Here is an 18037-nt window from a genome sequence, read left to right on the forward strand (position 1 = left end):
ATTTGCTAAGCCCTGCTATGTGCCAGGCACTGTACAAAGTGCTGGGGTAGGTACAAGCTAATCAGGTTGGGCACAGTCTGTGTCCCACATGGGGCTCACAGTCTTAATCTCCATTTTACAGATGAGGTAACTGAGATACAGAGAAGTGAAGTGATTTGCCCAAGGTCACACAGCAAACAAGTGGCAGAGCGGGGAGTAGAGGCCATATCCTTCTGACTCCCAGGCCTATGCTGTATCCACTAGACCATGGCTGCTTTCCACTGCAGAAGCATGGGGCTATTCCCAGATGGGTGTTTCCAAACTCTTCAGAGGCAGAGTTGGGCTGGGGATAAGCTCTGTGACTTCTGCTTGGGGCTTGGAACTATCTTTTGGGAGTATTTAAGCCGTGTCTTATTTTAAACTAGAATATGTTTCTGGCCATCATCAATGATACATATTCTGAAGTGAGAGCCGACATGGCCCAGCAGAAGACTGAGATGGAACTGTCAGATCTCATCAGAAAGGTAAATATAAATTCAAGGACGATATGTTATGCTATGTAAAAACTCCTAGGGTTTGGCAAGATTGGCAAGCGAGCTGCAGAGGGTTTGAAGGACAGCGTACAGTGTGATCTTTCTGGCTCAGTTGAAAGGAACCCTGCCCCAAGGCAGGTGGATCAATCAATCAATCAATCGTATTTATTGAGCGCTTACTATGTGCAGAGCACTGTACTAAGCGCTTGGGAAGTACAGATTGGCAACACATAGAGACAGTCCCTACCCAACAGTGGGCTCACAGTCTAAAAGGTGGATGGATTGGAGCCCTCTGATGAGCAGCTGATGAGCCCCCGGAGAAAGGGAGCTTGGAAGGGGAGAGCCGCTCTCCTCAGAAGCCCTTGGGAGGGGGAGGTGGGTAGACGCAAGTGTGTCTTGCAGCTCAGCGTTGAAGGTTTTGCAGCCTGAGTCCTCCGCCACCCACAGAAGGGATCCCTAATCGATGAGCTGATGAGATCACCCCCCTCCGGAGATGCAGGTTACAGGTGAGTTGCCCCAGAGTAGTGTCAAGGCAAACCTTGTCATCATCAGCAGTATTGATGGGCATCCGCTTTGGACAGAGCCATTCTAGGGGCTTGTTATGACGGGGGACCCGTTCAACGTGGGGACAGTTCGGATGTCCGCTTGCCTTTCAACGTCAGGAATTGTGCAGGTGGGGTTCTCAGAAGGCTCGGGAAGGCTTTGGCAAGACTCACAGTTGTTTAGTCGGTGAAGGATCATTAGGGGAGAAAAGTTCATAATGGTTTGTTCCCCCAAAATGAGGGGGGATGAAAACCAGTACCTTGCACCCCTTGGTCCTTAGGGTGCTCCTGTCAGAGGTTGATATCCATCCTGCCCAGATATAAAAGTCGAGATGTCTTCAAACACAGGATGACATTGCTTGTGTATATCTGTATGGAAAATCATTTGAAAAAAATGATCTCTTTGTATTAGCCGGAGGCTATCTGCCATGAAGCGGCATGGCCTAGCAGAAGGAGCCCGGGCCCAGGAGTCAGAGGACCTGGGTTCTAACCCTGGATCCTCCACTTGTCTCCTGTGGGACCTTGGAGAAGTCACTTCATGTCTCGATGTCTCAGTTTCCTCATCTGCAAAGTGGGGACTCAGTTCCTGTTCTCCCTCCTACTTAGACTATGAGCCTCCTGTGGGACCTTGATTATCTCCTATCTACCTTCAGCACTTAGTATAATGGTTGGCACATAGTAAGTGCTTAAAAATATCACTCATAATTCTTATCATTATTCTTATTTAAACTTGGATTGCCCATTCATTCAAATATCTTTGCTGTTAGAGAGTAACTTCTATCCTGAAGGCAGCTCCCCAAGTTGTCTTCCAAAAATCCTCTTGGATGTTCTGGATCATTCCTCAGTCTTTTTTTTTTTAATGTTTTAGTCTCTCCTCCCTGCTTGTGTGAACCCCATTTTCAGTTATCCATCAGGCAGCAGCTTAGTTGTCTTGTTCTCGTTCATTCTCTTACCTGGTGAAATGGTGTTGCACTGACTGCTCACAAGGACCCCTTGGTTGATGATCCTGTATTTCTGTTGGCTTTTGAGTAAGGTTTGTAGGGACATTGGACTTGAGAAGCAGGTGGATCTTTTGTGGTAGGTCCAGGACACTCAGCCATTTGAAAGGGTGGAAAACATCACATCTGTGTACTCTGTACAATAAATATGATTGAACAAATGAATCTGTATAGCCTCTCGGTTTGGAGCAAAGCTTGAGCCCCTTTAGCTACCTCTCACTCTCCCAAAGAGACAAAGATTGAATTCTTTGATTCATTTTTCTTCTTGTCTCTCATCAGTGACTGAGTGCTCACTGTGAGCAGAGCACTGCACTAAGCCCTTTCTGTGGAACGGTTCATCATTGGGTAGTGTATTGCCTAGTTAGCAAGATTTGTAGATGGTATGAATCTCTTCGTTGTTTTGGTTGGGGACAGGGTTTCTGGAGTCAGATTGGGACACAACTTTGGTCTTCTGAGATTCTGACTGCACAGTGGTACGTGTTGGACTGCATATCCTCTTGGGCCTGCATTTCCAGAACTTGGTCATCAGCAAAGAATGATTCTTGAGTAACTGCTGAGACTTCTGATTATGCTCCTAGTCCACTGAGTTTCCTATTGTGATCAAAAGTGCCTTCCGACGCTACCTCCAGGTCTGTCGTCTTATCCTCACACACGAAAACAAGACTTAGATTCCCACTTCCTCTAGTCCTAGGGTAGAGACATTGCACACTTCAGCAGGTCAATGTAATGCAGTGTGTAAGGGACTATATCGCTTCATTAATAAAAACTGGGATTCTAGCAGGCCAATATGAGAAACAGCACCGTATGCTGAAAATGGCAAATATTTGCCAGTGTTTGCTCGCTTTTTTTTCCATGAGAAGTCAGTCTACAGTGGGGATTGGAGAGAGAGAATGTGTGTGTGTCGTGTGTGTGTGTGTGTGTGAGAGAGAGAGAGCGAGAGAGAAAGAGAGAGAGATCCACAGTAAGTGCTTTTCCCACAGAAGGTACTCAATAAATGCTGTTGATAATGATGAAGTCTCCGGGCAGCAAAGGAGGCTCTTCATCTGCTATTTGTGTGGATGTATGGGTTTGGATTGTCACGCAGTCAGCCACACCCATATTCGTGAATAGGATCATAAAATAGAAGGACAGTGGGCACTCTCTCCCTCTCCAGATAGGCTCGACATAAAACAACTAAAATGACCACAAACAGATTTTATCATTACCTATAAGAAATAACAGTATTGCTATCTTCCTTTCATCTGCAGGGATACCATAAGGCCATGGTGAAACTTAAACTCAGAAAAAACACAGTGGATGACATTTCGGAGAGTGCTAGGCAAGGTGGAGGCAGGTTAAATTTTGATGAACTACGACAAGACCTAAAAGGGTAAGGATCCCACATATCGCAGCCCTCTGGCAAGTCCTGCTGTGTAGGCCCAGTTCTTGGGTGGAGGGAGGGGTTAATGGTATTTGTTAAGTGCTTACTATGTGTCAAGCACTGTTCTAAGCGCTTGAGCAGATACAAGTTAATCAGGGCAGACAAAGTCTAAATAGGATGGAGAACAGGTAATTTATCCCCATTTTACAGTTGAGGAAACTGAGACACAAAGAAGTTAAGTGACTTGCCCAAGGTCACACAGCAAACCAGTGGTGGAGCAGGGATTAGAACCCAGGTCCTCTGACTCCCAGGCCCATGTTCTTTCCACTAGGCCACACTGCTTCCCTTTAGGGTAATGCCTATGTTTGCAGACATCAAATTTTTAGGAAGACAGCATTGTAACTAAAGAAATAGCCTTTATGCAAATTTGGGTGAGGGGTGTGTGATTTGGATGAATCTAAGACACTTTCTTCTTTCAGGAAGGGCCATACTGACGCAGAAATAGAGGCAATCTTCACCAAGTACGACCAGGATGGGGATCAGGAACTCACAGAACACGAACACCAGCAGATGAGAGATGACTTAGAAAAAGAGAGGGTAGGTCCAACTTGAGACTGTGTGATTCCACCTCATAGCTAAGGTTCTGGGAACGGGAGACTTTTGGCAAACTGTTCCATCACTTTGGTTATCCATTGTGAATTTTGAACTCGTCTAAGGGATTTTTGACCACTTTTAGAAACTGTAATCTGACATTTCTCTCTTCTCCACATTGAATATTGGGAAGCCTGTTAGGCAGGATGGACAGTGCAGTGAAGCTCTATTAGATTATGGCTGCCGTAGCGGTATTGTTACTAGTTCATTTTTGATTTGGGTAGCTTCTGGAAGTTTCATTTTGGTGTCCTTTCCATCTTCCCTATATTCAGAGAGATATTTAAGCCCTGTTTTCCCATTTAGGAAACTATAGCCATATTGGTTAAGTGACTTGCCCAGGGTTACATATCAGGCAAGTGACGTAGCTAGGATTAAAATTCAGCTCTTCTGATTCCCAGGTCTGTGATCTTTCTACTAGGCCATGCTCCTGGAGGGTTGGAACAAGACAGAGCCAGATTGGCTTTGGGTAGGAATTTGTTTGAGGTGGGTGCAGATTTGATGAGGAAAGGCAATTTGGAGACGGCAGATATTGACGTAGGTCAGGGCACCCAGCAGGACCATAGATCCGGTCCGGCCCTTTTCTCATCAAGGGTATATTAAAGTGCTGCTGTTGGAGGCAGCGGTAAGAGAAGGTGCATGATTTAGGGGAAAGAGCAAACACCTGGGAGTCAGGACATGGGTTCTAATTCTGGATCCGCCACGTGTCTGCTGTGTGACCTTGGGCAAATCACTTCACTTCTCTGGGCCTCAGTTACCACCTCTGTAAAATGGGGTTAAAGATTGTGAGCCCTCTGTGGGACAGGGACTGTAACTGACCCTATTATCTTGTATCTTTCCCAGTGCATAGTACAGTGCCTGGCACATAGTAAGTGCTTAACAAATACCAATCAAGGAAATATCGATTAAATCCATGCCTCTCTTTCAAACTCCTTTGAATGATAGTGATTATGATATTAAGGGTAGATAGAAGAATCAGATCCCTCACAAAGCTGACAATCTGAGGTAGAGAACAGCTAGCATTATCCCATTTTACACTTGAGATAACAAACTCAGAGCGGTTAAGTGATTTACCCAAGGTCACTCAGCAGGCCAGTAACAGAGCTGGGGCTTGAACATAAATCTTCCATGTCTGTGCTCTGGTGTAATCTCTGCTTTCTCCATCCCCTGACTTGTGGGTGATTGTATACAAAAATCCACTCTGGCCCACCGCAGGGACCTAGGTCAGGGGAAACTGCCTATTGGATCAGCCCCCCCACCCCCCCACAACCCGACCCTCAGCTCCTTTGCTTTCCCCCAGGAGGACCTGGATCTCGATCGCAGTTCGTTACCTCGGCCCCTGAGCAGCAGAAGTTTCCCTCACAGCCTGGATGACTCTGAAGAGGATGATGATGAGGACAGTGGGCACAGCTCCAGAAGGCGAGGGAGCAGCTCCAGTGGTGTTTCCTATGAAGAGTTTCAAGTGTAAGTCATCAATCAGTCAATGGTTGTTTTTTTTTTGAGCTCCGACTGTGTGCAGAGGACTGTACTAAGTGCTTGGGAAAGTACAGTATACCAAGTCTCCTCAGTGCATACCTTTGTGACATGGACCAACTTTCCCCTTTCCCTGGCACTCCTAATCTGCTTCTGTCTCTCTCTCTCTTCCACAACTGGAAGACTAGAGAGTTTTTTGATACTTTGGAGTCTCTGTCTTTCAGAGCACATGGCTTACTGTAAAGAACATGGGTCTGGAAGTCAGAGGGCCTACGTTCTAGTTCTAGCTCTGCCAATTGCTTGCTGTGACTTGGGCAAGTCACTGAACTTCCCTGTGCCTCAGTTTCAGTTTCCTCAACTGTAAAATGGGGATATTCAATACCTGATCTCCCTCCCCACACAGACTGTGAGCTCCATATGAGACAAGGAATGTGTCAAACCTGATTAATTTGTATTACCGCAGCACTTGAAACAGTGCTTGACACATAGTAAGTGCTTAACTGTAATAGTAATCAGTCAATCAATCATTGGTATTTACTGAGCGGTTACTCTGCAGAGCACTGAACTAAGCACTTGGGAGAGAACATTAGAGTTAGTAGACATGAGCAGCAGAGTTAGGAGCAGAGTGGCCTGTTAGATGGAGCATGGGCCTGGGAGTCAGAAGGACCTGGGTTCTAATTGACCCTGCCAGTTGTCTGCTGTGTGACCTTTGGCAAGCCACTTAATTTCTCTGTGCTTCAGTTACCTCATCTGGAAAATCGGGATAAAGACTGTGAGCCCCATTTGGGACATGGACTGTGTTCAACCTGATTATCTTGTAGGTACCCCAGCGCTTAGTACAGTGCCTGGCACATAGTAATCTCTTAACAAATACCATTTAAAAAAAAATGATCCCTGCCCTCAAGGGGCTTTCCCTAAAGGCAGTGTCTCTTGGGGGTCTCTTAGAATAAGTGGTCCCAAGGCATTCATTCTTAGAGACCAGCTGTCAAAGCAAAGAGCAGCAGGTGACCTTAGCTCCCGGAACTCGATACCTTTTCTTCTCTTCCACAGTTTGGTGAGGCGGGTTGACCGTATGGAACACTCCATCGGCAGCATCGTGTCCAAGATTGACGCTGTGATTGTGAAGCTGGAAACCATGGAGCGAGCCAAGCTGAAAAGAAGGGACATGTTAGGCCGGCTACTGGATGGAGTGACAGAGGTGAGCGGTCCCGTGATGGTCGACTTCTGTATGGCCTCCGTGCTGGGGGCAAAGAAGCTGAAGAGGACTTAGTGTTTGGCCTCTTGGGGACCCACAGGAACTGCAGGAAAAGCGGGAACAGCGGGAAGCAGTGTGGCCTAGTGGAAAGAGCATGGGCCTGGGAGCCAGAAGACTTGGGTTCTAAACCCTCCTCTGCCACTTATCTGCTATGTGATCCTGTCACTTCAAGTCACTTCACTTCTGTGTGGCTCAGAACCTCATTTGTAAAACAGGGATTAAGACTGTGAGCCCCATGTGAGACACAGACTGTGACCTATCTGATTACCTTGTATAATTAATAATGATAATAATCATCATTGTTATCATTCTGGTACTTGTTAAGCACTTACTATGTGCCAAGCACTGTTCTAAACACTGAGGCAGATACAAGTTAATCAGGTTGGACACAGTCCCTGTCCCACGTGGGGCTCACGCTTTTAATCCCCATTTTACAGATGAGGTAATGGATGCACAGAGAAGTCAAGTAACTTGCCCAAGGTCACACAGCAGACATGTGGCAGTGCTAGTATTAGGACACAGGGCCTTCTGACTCCCAGGCCCATGCTCTATCCACTAAGCCACGCTCCCACTACACCCTGGGCTTAATACAGTGCCTGACACATATCAAGCGCTGAACAAATACCTTTAAAAAAAAAACCCAACACTGGTCTGCTTGGTTAGAGTTCCACAGCCCAAAGCGGGTATAGTAATAGAATTTACTGACTGCAATGTATGATATTGAGCACTTGGGAAGGTACATCTTCTGGGCCAACTTGAAATTACTGGGTCTATAACAGGTGTGAGGTCTAGGATTCTGTTTTACCTTATTCTTAAAGACTCTACCTCTCGGGGGACGAGTGGGGACACCTCACTTTCCCTCTTGCTAGAGGATGTGTATCTGGATTCTTGTACAGTTGACACACAAGATGGTGGCTTTGTTAGCAAGGTGACTGGTCTCCACCCTGAAATATTCATAGGCTATGGAGAGTTCCTGGCTGGGAATCCTAAGAACCAGGAGTACAGAGTCCCCTACTCCTAGGCATCACTTTTTTTTTTTTTAAAGTTGAGCTTTGGGAAAGAGTTATTTCTTTCAGAGGTATCATTTTGATCCATTTTTGGGTGAAGAAAAGAAAACCTGTTCTGGGGTGGCCTTACAGGTCTCAGATCAGATTACAGGCCCAACCAAGGGTCAGACCACAAAAGTTACCAGTTCCTCTTGCTACTTTCCACTAAGTCACTAGGAGGGTAGTGTAGGCTTGGGAGCCAGAGGACTTTGTTTTTAATCCTGGGACTGTTACTTGCCAGTTGTGTGACTTTGAGGAAAGTCACTTAACTTCTCCATGCCTCAGTTTCCTCAACTGTAAAAATGGGGATTAAATTATTGTTCTTCTTTGTTCTTAGGCTGTTAGCCCCTTGTGGCACAGAGACTGTCCAACCTGAGAAACACCATGGCCTAGGGGATAGAGCACAGGCCTGGGAGTGAGAAGGATCAGGGTTCTAATTCTGCTCCACCACTTGTCTGCTGTGTGATCTTGGGCAAGTCACTTAACTTCTCTGTACCTCAGTTACCTCATCTGTAAAATGAGGATGAGGATGATGGACTGCATCATTCATTCACTCATATTTATTGAGCACTTATTGTGTGCAGAGCACTATACTAAGCACTTGACTATGTCCAATCTGATTATCCCGTATCTACTCCAGTGCTGAGTACAGTGCCTGGCACATAGTAAGTGCTTAACAAATACCTTAAAAAAAGAGAACAAAACAAAAAATTGCTGATTAACTTGTATTTACCCCAGTATAGTGCTCGGCAGAGAGTAAGTACGTAACAAATGCCACAGTTATTAGTATTCCCATATTCATTTCTGCTGCCCTGGCACTCAGAGGGTCTGTAAGGGAGGGAGTGGGTTTCCCTGCTTCAGTCCCCAGACCCCCGGGGGTAGGGAAGGGTGGGGAGGGATGGGGGGCTGCTTTGAAGACTTGGACTCCTCCTCTAGACTGTAAGCTCGCTGTGGGCAGGGAATGTCACTGTACTGTTGTATCGTATTTCCCCAAGCACTTAGTACAGTGGTCTGCATACGGTAAGTGCGTAACAAATATGATTGAATAAATGGATTCACCCATAGACATTGGGCACATCCCCTCCTACACCCCAGGGCAGTCCTAATTTCAGTCCCCTGGGAACTGTTCTTTTCCATTCATTCAGTCATTTATTCAGTCGTATTTATTGAGCACCTACTGTGTGCAGAGCACTGTACTAAGTGCTTGGGAAGTACAAGTTGGCAACATATAGAGACAGTCCCTACCCAACAACAGGCTCACAGTCTAGAAGGGGGAGACAGACAACAAAACAAAACACATAGACAGGTTTCAAAACTGTCAGAACATCTGGAATTAAAGCTATATGTACATCATTAACAAAATAAATAGAATAGTAAATATGTACCAGTAAAACAGTGTGATAAATCTGTACAAATATATACAAGTGCTGTGGGGAAGGGAAGGAAGTAGGGCGGGGGGGATGGGGAGGAAGAGAGGAAAAAGGGGGCTCAGTCTGGGAAGGCCGCTTCACGCCTGGATGTCCCCAACCAAACCTCCCCGGAGACTAGCAACCCCGTCCTCCCCTTCCCTCCATGAACCATTTCTCCTTCCCTCCTTGCTCAGGACGAACGGCTGGGCCGGGACAGTGAAATCCACAGGGAGCAGATGGAGCGTTTAGTGCGCGAGGAGCTGGAGCGTTGGGAATCAGATGATGCGGCATCACAGCTCAGCCACCGCCTTGGCACCCCACTGGGCCTGAGCGGGCCCCCGCGGCCCAGGACCTCCCGCCCATCATCTGCCCAGTCCACGGAAGGCCCGGAGGGGCTGGGGGGAGAGGGAAACGGGAGCGGCAGCATCCACGTCTAGTGGGGACCTGTTTAAGGGCAAGGCGGGAGCACCCCTGGCCACATTGGGAAATACGCCATTTACGTCTCCTGCCTCACCGTGGTACGCTGTTGGTCACTATGACCAGTTGTTCTCGATGTTCTGCACTTTAATTTATTTTATGTGGACTGTGCCCATGGAGATCAAGGAGGTTTCTCTGGCTCCCGTAAGAGACAAATAGGTGTATATATTGAACGCGGAAACGCCCCAGTCGCTATTCAAGAGGGTCGGGAACCAGTTGCTGGCGGGGTTGGCTCTTACCCAGGTGACAGTGAAATACCCTCTGAAGCAACACCCGTGAGAGGTTTCTAACCACCGCCAACAACCCCAAGTCAGCATTAGGTCGAGCCTGCCCAGGGCCCCGGGACAGAAGGCAACACCCTTTCAGCTTGGACTTGCCTCTTAAGTGAAGATGTCACCTCACATTTCACCGGCTCACCTCTCGCTGACGGCACAGCAGGCGGGCCGGTCCATCTCTCCAAGCCCAGATCCCAGGGCAAGAGCTCGTATCGGACGTTGGAAAAAATCCAAAGCAACAAGGAGGCCTGTTTGCTCCAGTGGAGTCCAGCCTGAAAGAAATCACTTTCTTCTTGATGTGGTTAAATCTTTGTCATCAAGCATCAGAGTAAAGAGTGGTTCAGAACAGCCATCTTGAATCAGTGTTTGAAAGTACTTGGTGAAAAACACCTGAGGGCGGACAGGATGAGCTATGATGCCTCTGACCTTCGAGAAGGTTTGATCTGTCAACTTATGGACTTATAGTAAGTGTGCACTTGTTTGGGGGCGAGGAAGCCAGAGAGGTGTGCCCCTCACCAGACCAGAGGTGTTTGGATTGCACCATGTGATCTTCGTCCTGAAGTGAATGAGCTAACACGTGACACGCTGTTTTAATCAAGGTCTGCAAATGCCAGAGTGGTGGTTAAAAGGTTGCTTGTCAGGTGCTTTTGAAAAAGGCCCATTTATTTCACTTTGAAATCATAGTAAGCTACCACAACTACCACAAGCCTGCCCAGGGATTTTTAGCTCCACCCAGAAGGAAGATTTTTGAGGTTGAAAACAACCACTGCTGCAAGAAATTGACAAGATTCTGGGTTTGCTTACTCAAGATGATTTTATAACACCCAGAGGGGTATCTTCTGTTTCATGTGAAGCTGGAATTTTCTTGACAATGAAGCAAAAAACGGGTTCTGGGAAGTATTAAGTAGGTGTACTGATAGCCACAAGAAAAAAAATGATGATAAAAGGCATTACCACCTGCTTCAGATCACTTATGGCATTGAGGCATATTAGAGTTGTAAGAGTTATGGCTGGTTTACTTGAATTCCAGTGAATTCATGATTTTTGAGGAAAAATTTAAAGCATCCTGACCTCTTAGATTGAAATCTGGGGGAAATATGACACTTTTTTTTTCTCCATAGAAACTTCTCTCAGCCTGACTTCAGACACACCCCTTTTTTTTGAAAGTAAGACCTTTCTGAAGTATATTATTTCACTACAAGAAACAGCAAATCAATACATTATCCAAAATTCAAATTAATATGGGAACCAAAATGTTTGCAGTCCTTTCGGTGTGTGTCTGTCTGAACTGTGCCAATGCTTATGAACAAACTTCAGTTTTGAAGTGCATTAAGTATCATGGTATATCCATGTATGTGTTGACCATGTGCCGTACAATAATTATGGCTACTAATGAAGTGTCTTATTCTTTTTATTATGGCACTCTGATTTAAATATAGACTTTTGTATAGCTTTCACTCTTTAGCCACTATGGTAATTATCTTTTTTCTATAATTGAAAAATGTAGTCTTCCTTCACCTCCCTTCTACCAAACTGTTCATTACTGGCATTATTAGGAAGCTGTAACTTCTGCAGTTTCCACTGAGAACAAGTTTTTTTTTTTAATCAATGTGTAATACTGAGCACTTTATTTCTTAATAAAGATTTTATATATGATGCCATGTAGAATGGATGTCTTCCCAGGTTTTAAAACCCCCCAAAACATAAGGGTTATTAATTTGTAATTTTGATTTTCCAAAGGTGTGAGGATTTCCCACTTCAGTGTTGGAGTCTGAAGATCAACTGGGGAAATAAGATGTAGCCTAAGGTAGAAATGAAAAAAAAACCCTCATCTGTGACACTCAATTTGAACCTACAGTGTGATCAAGCAGCAAAGCCCTGCCCTCTCAAGTGTTTTTAGGGTCTGCTCAGATCATAAGGGTAATACCTATTCTCTTCTTAAGTCTCCTAATGGTGGGGTAGGAAGGGAAATGGCAGGGTGAGGAGAACATTGTTGTTCACCAAATCCCACAACTGCAGGGACATGGGGAGATACCCAGTTAACCTTGAGAGGAAAAGATTTAAAACACACCCAGGAAACATTTGCTCACTCTCCATGCTTGGGTTACCCTGCATGTGCAGCTTGGTTCCGTTTATCAAATCAATCTACCCACTGAGTGCTTACTCTGCACAGTCAGTACAGTAGATATAATAATAAATAATGATAATGATGGTATTTGTTAAGCAATTACTATGCGCAAAGCACTGTTCTAAGTGTTGGGGGGGATACAAAGTGATCAGGTTGTCCCATGTGGGGCTCACAGTCTTAGTCCCCATTTTACAGATGAGGGAACTGAGGCTCAGAGAAGAAGTGTGAAGTGACTTGCCCAAAGTCACACAGCTGACAAGTGGTGGAGTTAGGATTAGAACCCATGACCTCTGACTCCCAAGCCTATGCTCTTTCCACTGAGCCACGCTGCTTCTCTGACATCATCCCTGCCTTCAAGGAGCCCACAATCTAGCGGGAATTACTGTAAACTGAATTCCACATCCTGCACTCCGCCTAGCTCTTGTACTATTGGTTGAAAACCTGAACTATCAAAGCTTATTTTTGGAAGCAGTAATGAACCTTGTCCTCAAACCCATCTTTTGGGCCAATTGTCAGCTTGGGGTTATTAAGGATTCAGAAGGGGAAGGCTCAAGGCGACAACTGACTTGCAGCATTTACTTGTGGTACCCAGAACAGCTAAAGTAGAAAAAAAAAATTTGACAAATTGGCATTCATTTGTCCATTCTGATTCCAGTTCAGTAAACGAGTTCCTAAGGAGCCTCAGTGAAGTTAGGTTTCTTCCCAAAATCGAAACTGTCGCGATGCTGAGTTGAAGCTGAGTCAGAGAAGATTCAAGTACCAAAACAATCATCATTTACGTAAAGCCCCACATTGCCACATGCAAGCAATGAGACCACCTGCCAGACCCACAGTAACACCTTTTAAGCTTAATTTTTGGGTGTCATTTCCTTAGATCCCTACCCTGAATGTCACTATTTACTTAAAAGGGTCAATTGTAATTGATCTGTAACCTTGAGGGTTCCCTTTATCTTATTCTTGCCCACCAGTTGTTTCTGCTATCTGTTTTGATTACTTTATCAGAATTACCCAACTATTTTTACTCCTTTGATTGTCTTTTTTTATGGTATTTGTTATGTGTCAGGTACTGAACTGAGTGCTGGAGTAGGTAGAAGCTAAGCAGGTTGGACGCAGTCCATGTTCCACATGGGGCTCACAGTCTTCATCCCCATTTTGCAGATGAGGTAACCAAGGCAACAGAAAAGTTAAGTGACTTCCCTCTCTAGACTAAACTCATGGGCAGGAAACATGTCTGCTAACTCTATCGTGTTGCACTCACCCAAGAACTTAGAACAGCACTCTGCTCATAGTAAATGCTCAATACCATTATTTGATTGATTCATTTAATTGTATTTAAGAAGCACTTACTGTGCAGAGCACTGTACTAAGTGCTTGGGAAAGTACAATACAACAATACTATGTGAGCGCTTAATAAAAGCCATCATTATTATTATTAACAACAGTGACAGTCCCTGCCCACAATGAGCTCACAGTCTAGAGTGGGAGACACAGACATCAATACAAATAAAATTACAGATTATATATATATATATAATATATATATTTGCTTTGCTATTGGGAGCAAGGTGATTGATTGATTGATTGACCAAGGTCACTTGCCCAGGGACAAGTGGCAGAACATAAGAACAACCCAGGTCCCTCTGACTCCCAGGCCTGTGTTCTATCCATTAGGCCACATTTTTTGGTTCAGTTTCTCACTTAATTTTTTAAACTGTTTTTCTGCTGCCCCTTTGTCCTCTCCAACAGGAACCGACATCAAAAAAGGGGAATTGCCAAACCAAAAAAAACCTCAAAATTTCACTAAGGCAACAAGAAAAACCTCAGAAAAATGAGGTTCTCAGTGGCTTAACTGTACTAAAGCTAGAGAGAGAAAAGACTTAAAGCCCAGAAAGCCCTCTCTGTGGGTGTCTTCCTACTGCTCTGCACACAGTAAGCTGAATAAATACCAATGATTGATTGAAAAATACCTGACAAAAAGACAACAGAATAACAGGGCTGTCAGTCTCTAAATCAATAGGGAAGCAAGGATCATATCAACACTAATTTCAAAAGAATAAGCCACTGTGGTTTACTGAGCTGGGTGTTTATATATGGAATAAATGTTATGGTTTGGGGGAAAAGAGGATTTGGGGAAACAAGTCCAATTCATTAACCCTGACAAGTGTGAAGGTATGTAGAGAGTGTAATTCTTGCGACGAGATCAGGTTTTTGCAAAGGAGTGATGTAGGATTACTCGAGTATTGAGACATGTTCTAATGGCTTTTACCTATTTGCCATCAGAAGGAACACTGTTAGTGGAATTGGGTGGGTGGGTTAGGGGGAGAGAAACTCCTTGATCACCATGATTCTCCTGTTTGTCAGTGATCAGTATTCTTCAGACTGGCCAGAGTGATTCTAGCTATAAACTTTCTGACCACAGAGACAGTGAAAAAATCACAGAAATTTCCTCAGTGCGTTCTCTCACCATTTCTCTTAAAGATGCTGATTTATGGTAGCATCCATGACATTGTGGTATTTTACCATTTTGAGTTGAGCAAAAATGAAAATGCTGGATAGCTTTATATTCTCCATCATGGAGGCCCATTGTTAATATTCATTATTCTGACAACCAGCAAATTCAGCAGATTAGAGCTAATTTTTCCTCATAACTGATTTATTTATTTGGTGAGCACTTGCATGCAGTAGGAAGGTTCTTGAGGAAAAGAGCATTCTGAGTCACTGTAAAATAGAAAACTTCAAAACTATTTAGATGACTAATAATAATACTAATAATACTAATAATAATTGTGGGTTTTGTTAAGCACTACTATATACCAAGCACTTTTCTAAGCACTGTGATAGATACAAGATCATCAGATTCCACATGAGGCTCACAGTTTAAGTAAGAGGAAGCACAGGTAGCGAATCCTTATTTTGCAGATGAGGGAATGGAAGCACAGGGAAGTTAAATGACTTACCCAACTTACCCAACATCACACAGAAGGCAAATGGCAGAGCCAGGATTGGAAGACAGATCTTCTGACTCCCAGGCCTGTGTTCTTTCCAGTGGGCCCTACCACTTCTTTTGGGCTGGTTGTGCTTCGATATGGCTGAGACACTGTAAGGTCCACTCTGTGCCCAGAACTGTACTTTGTGCTAAATAAGATCTAATATCAAGCATTTTTATTTTGCAACTGTCCAAAGTTAACCCAAATCAGAACGTTTTGGGCCACTCTGACATTCTTTTTCCCTCCAGTAAACATGGCAGTCTTCACTTCCCTGCAGTAAGAGCCAAAATAAACAGTGTCTGAATACTGCCCATCCAACTTGATATTTCCACCTACCTCCCCTCCAACTTCATAGCTTCATGTGGCCCAAATTTTAACTCTCACACCTCTCCTCCATCAACAAGCAGCTGCTCCACTCATCTGGCAGTCAGAGGACCTGGATTCTAATCCCAACTTCACCATTTGCCTGCTGTGTGACCATGGGCAGTTCACTTCATTTCTTTGTGCCTCATTTTTCTCCTCTATAAAACAGGAATTAAACACCTGTTCTCCCTCCCCTCTAGACTGGGAGCCCTATGTGGACAGGGATTGTGTCCAACCTGATAATCTTGTATCTATCTGCAGTGCTTAGTAGAATGCTTGGCATATAGCATTTAGCAGATGTCACAATTATTATTAACCATACAGGGCTAAATACTGAAGTTAATCAGGTTGGATACAGGCTCTGTCCCACATGGGGCTCATAGTCTTCATCCCCATTTTACAGATGGGGGAACGGGTGTAGAGAAGTGAAGTGACTTGCCCAAAGTCACACAGCAGACAAGTGGCAGAACAGGGATTAGAACCCACATCCTTCTGATTCCCTGCCCCGTGCTCTATCCACCTTATCTCTGTGGTAGAACCTACCACAGTACATTGGTGGTACATCCTGTGTATTCTCAAACATTTGTTGGTGTTAGAGCATAATGTCCCAAAGCAGAACAAACAAGCCTCTTCCCCTGCCATGCCAACTTATTTTAAAGTTCCTGGTATCATAAAGCAGCCTGCCCTTCTGAAGATCTCAACTTTCCACAGCCAATTCATTTCTCACAGCAAGCAGTGTTGCTTAGTGGAAAGGGTATGAATTTGGAGTCAGTGGATTTGGGCTCTAATCCCAGAGCTGCCACTCACCTGCTCTGTGACCTTTTGCAAGTAACTACCGTAACACTGAGCTTGACCAGAAAACCTTTGTTGTAACGCCCAAACCAAGAATTGGCTTGCATTTTCCATTTGTATCACAGGTCTTTCTAGGCCTGATTTCCTCTTGTTCCTTCAAGGGATCAGCTATTGCACCTACCCCTTCCAGAATTCCCAGAATCATATTATGCTGCCAGGGGTTTGGTGGGTCTCCAAGACACAGAACAATGTCAGCAGAATGAGCCTTCTGGAGGATTGCTTAGAATCATCGGTGAATAATGTCATTGTTATTATTACAATGATACTCATGTTTGTGTCATCAACAAATATTTATTGAGCAAGGTTAATAAATTAGACCCACATCCTTATAAGCCCCCCAGTCTAATTTGACTGATATCATCAATCATCAATTGTATTCACACATTTTTTCCCCAGAGATGGACATAGCTGGGTTGATTCTAACAGGCCTCATGAGGTCATAATCTAGAGAGGAGAACTCTAATTCGCTTCCAAAGTGCTGTACCAAAGGCAGCGGTGAGAACAAGTTAAATTTGTCAACTGCGAGGAGGCGGAGGCAATGCTACAAAAGATGCAAAATGATGAATTCTTTATACAGGTCTGTTCTCCAAGTGATAGCTTTGAAACCCAATGGCACCTCATTCCTTGAATGGTTTAAGAAAACTTCTTGATCAAGAGCAGCTTCAGGTATGCAATCGTGAGGAAGATAACTATCATGCACGCCAAGGCTACGTGATTCTGCCAGAGGCCCCAGGGGGACAGGTCTATTCCTTGGTTTATTAAATGCTGCTCTCCAGTACACCTGAAATTCAAAGGGCAAGGATGTTAACCAAGGCACTGGGTGGCACTAGGTAAACCCATTTTCTCTACCTGTTCCCTCTGTAACCCCCAAAGATAAAGCGTCAGAAATCCCAGCCTTAACAGAACCAACTGACATCATAGCTGTTTCCTCTGAGGTCCACAAACAAGGTAAAAATGGATGGGTTTTCACAGCACTGTCCTACAGGCCAGCGACAGCTTGCCAGTGACATATTGCCTTAATAGAGAAGCTTTTCACTTTTGCCTTCTCAGACTTTCATATGGTGTTCGTTAAGCACTTACTACGTACCAAACACTGTACTAAGTGCTGGGGTAGACCCAAGATAACTAGGTCCGACACAGTATAAGTCCCACATGGGGTTCAAAGAAGGGATGGAGAACAGGTATTGAATTTCCATTTTCCAGATGAGGAAACTGGCACAGAGAAGTTAAGTGATTTGCCATAGGTCACACAGCAAGCACGTGGCAGAGCTGGGATCAGAACCCAGGTCCCCTGACTTCCAGGCCTGTGCTCTAGCCATTAGACCACACTGCTTCTCTTCTGAAACAACAGAAGGCTGGAATGATCTGCATTTCCCCAACGTTTTGCTTTGGAAAAACACTAAGCCCTTCAGAGACCCACAGCATGGCATAGTGAATACAGCACGGGTCTGAGAGTCAGATGCTCAAAGGTTCTAATCTCACTTCCACCACTTGTCTGCTGGGTGACCCTAGGCAAGTCACTTCACTTCTTTGTGCCTCAGTTACCTCACCTGTAAAGTGGGGATTGAGAGTGTCCCACGTGGGACAGGGAAGGTGTCCAATCAGATTTGTTCGTATCCACCCCAGTGCTTAGTACAGTGCCTGGCACATAGTAAATGCTTAAAAAATACCATTATTATTACTGTTGTTATTATTGTTCACTCCAACATGCA

General features: G+C 44.7%; 2 protein-coding genes across 4 annotated transcripts in view; one reads left to right on the forward strand and one right to left on the reverse strand.

The window, feature by feature from the left end:
- PKD2 (polycystin 2, transient receptor potential cation channel) overlaps positions 1–11651 on the forward strand; it is a 47669-nt gene extending 36018 nt beyond the window's left edge. The window contains exons 10-15 of one of the 2 annotated variants that reach the window (XM_038769176.1): positions 405–503; positions 3300–3421; positions 3892–4009; positions 5361–5524; positions 6584–6731; positions 9438–11651. In XM_038769176.1, the coding sequence (XP_038625104.1) occupies positions 405–503; positions 3300–3421; positions 3892–4009; positions 5361–5524; positions 6584–6731; positions 9438–9680 (894 nt within the window). In that variant the 3' untranslated portion in view covers positions 9681–11651. The remainder of the gene's footprint in view (positions 1–404; positions 504–3299; positions 3422–3891; positions 4010–5360; positions 5525–6583; positions 6732–9437) is intronic. The other variant, XM_038769175.1, reaches the window with a different exon arrangement.
- Positions 11652–16596: 4945 nt separating this feature from the next.
- ABCG2 (ATP binding cassette subfamily G member 2 (Junior blood group)) overlaps positions 16597–18037 on the reverse strand; it is a 51239-nt gene continuing 49798 nt past the window's right edge. Inside the window, exon 16 of one of the 2 annotated variants that reach the window (XM_038769177.1) lies at positions 16597–17106. In XM_038769177.1, the coding sequence (XP_038625105.1) occupies positions 16959–17106 (148 nt within the window). In that variant the 3' untranslated portion in view covers positions 16597–16958. The remainder of the gene's footprint in view (positions 17107–18037) is intronic. The other variant, XM_038769178.1, reaches the window with a different exon arrangement.

The sequence above is a fragment of the Tachyglossus aculeatus genome, chromosome X5 (assembly GCF_015852505.1).
Source record: "Tachyglossus aculeatus isolate mTacAcu1 chromosome X5, mTacAcu1.pri, whole genome shotgun sequence".
Classification (NCBI taxonomy): Eukaryota; Metazoa; Chordata; class Mammalia; order Monotremata; family Tachyglossidae; genus Tachyglossus; species Tachyglossus aculeatus.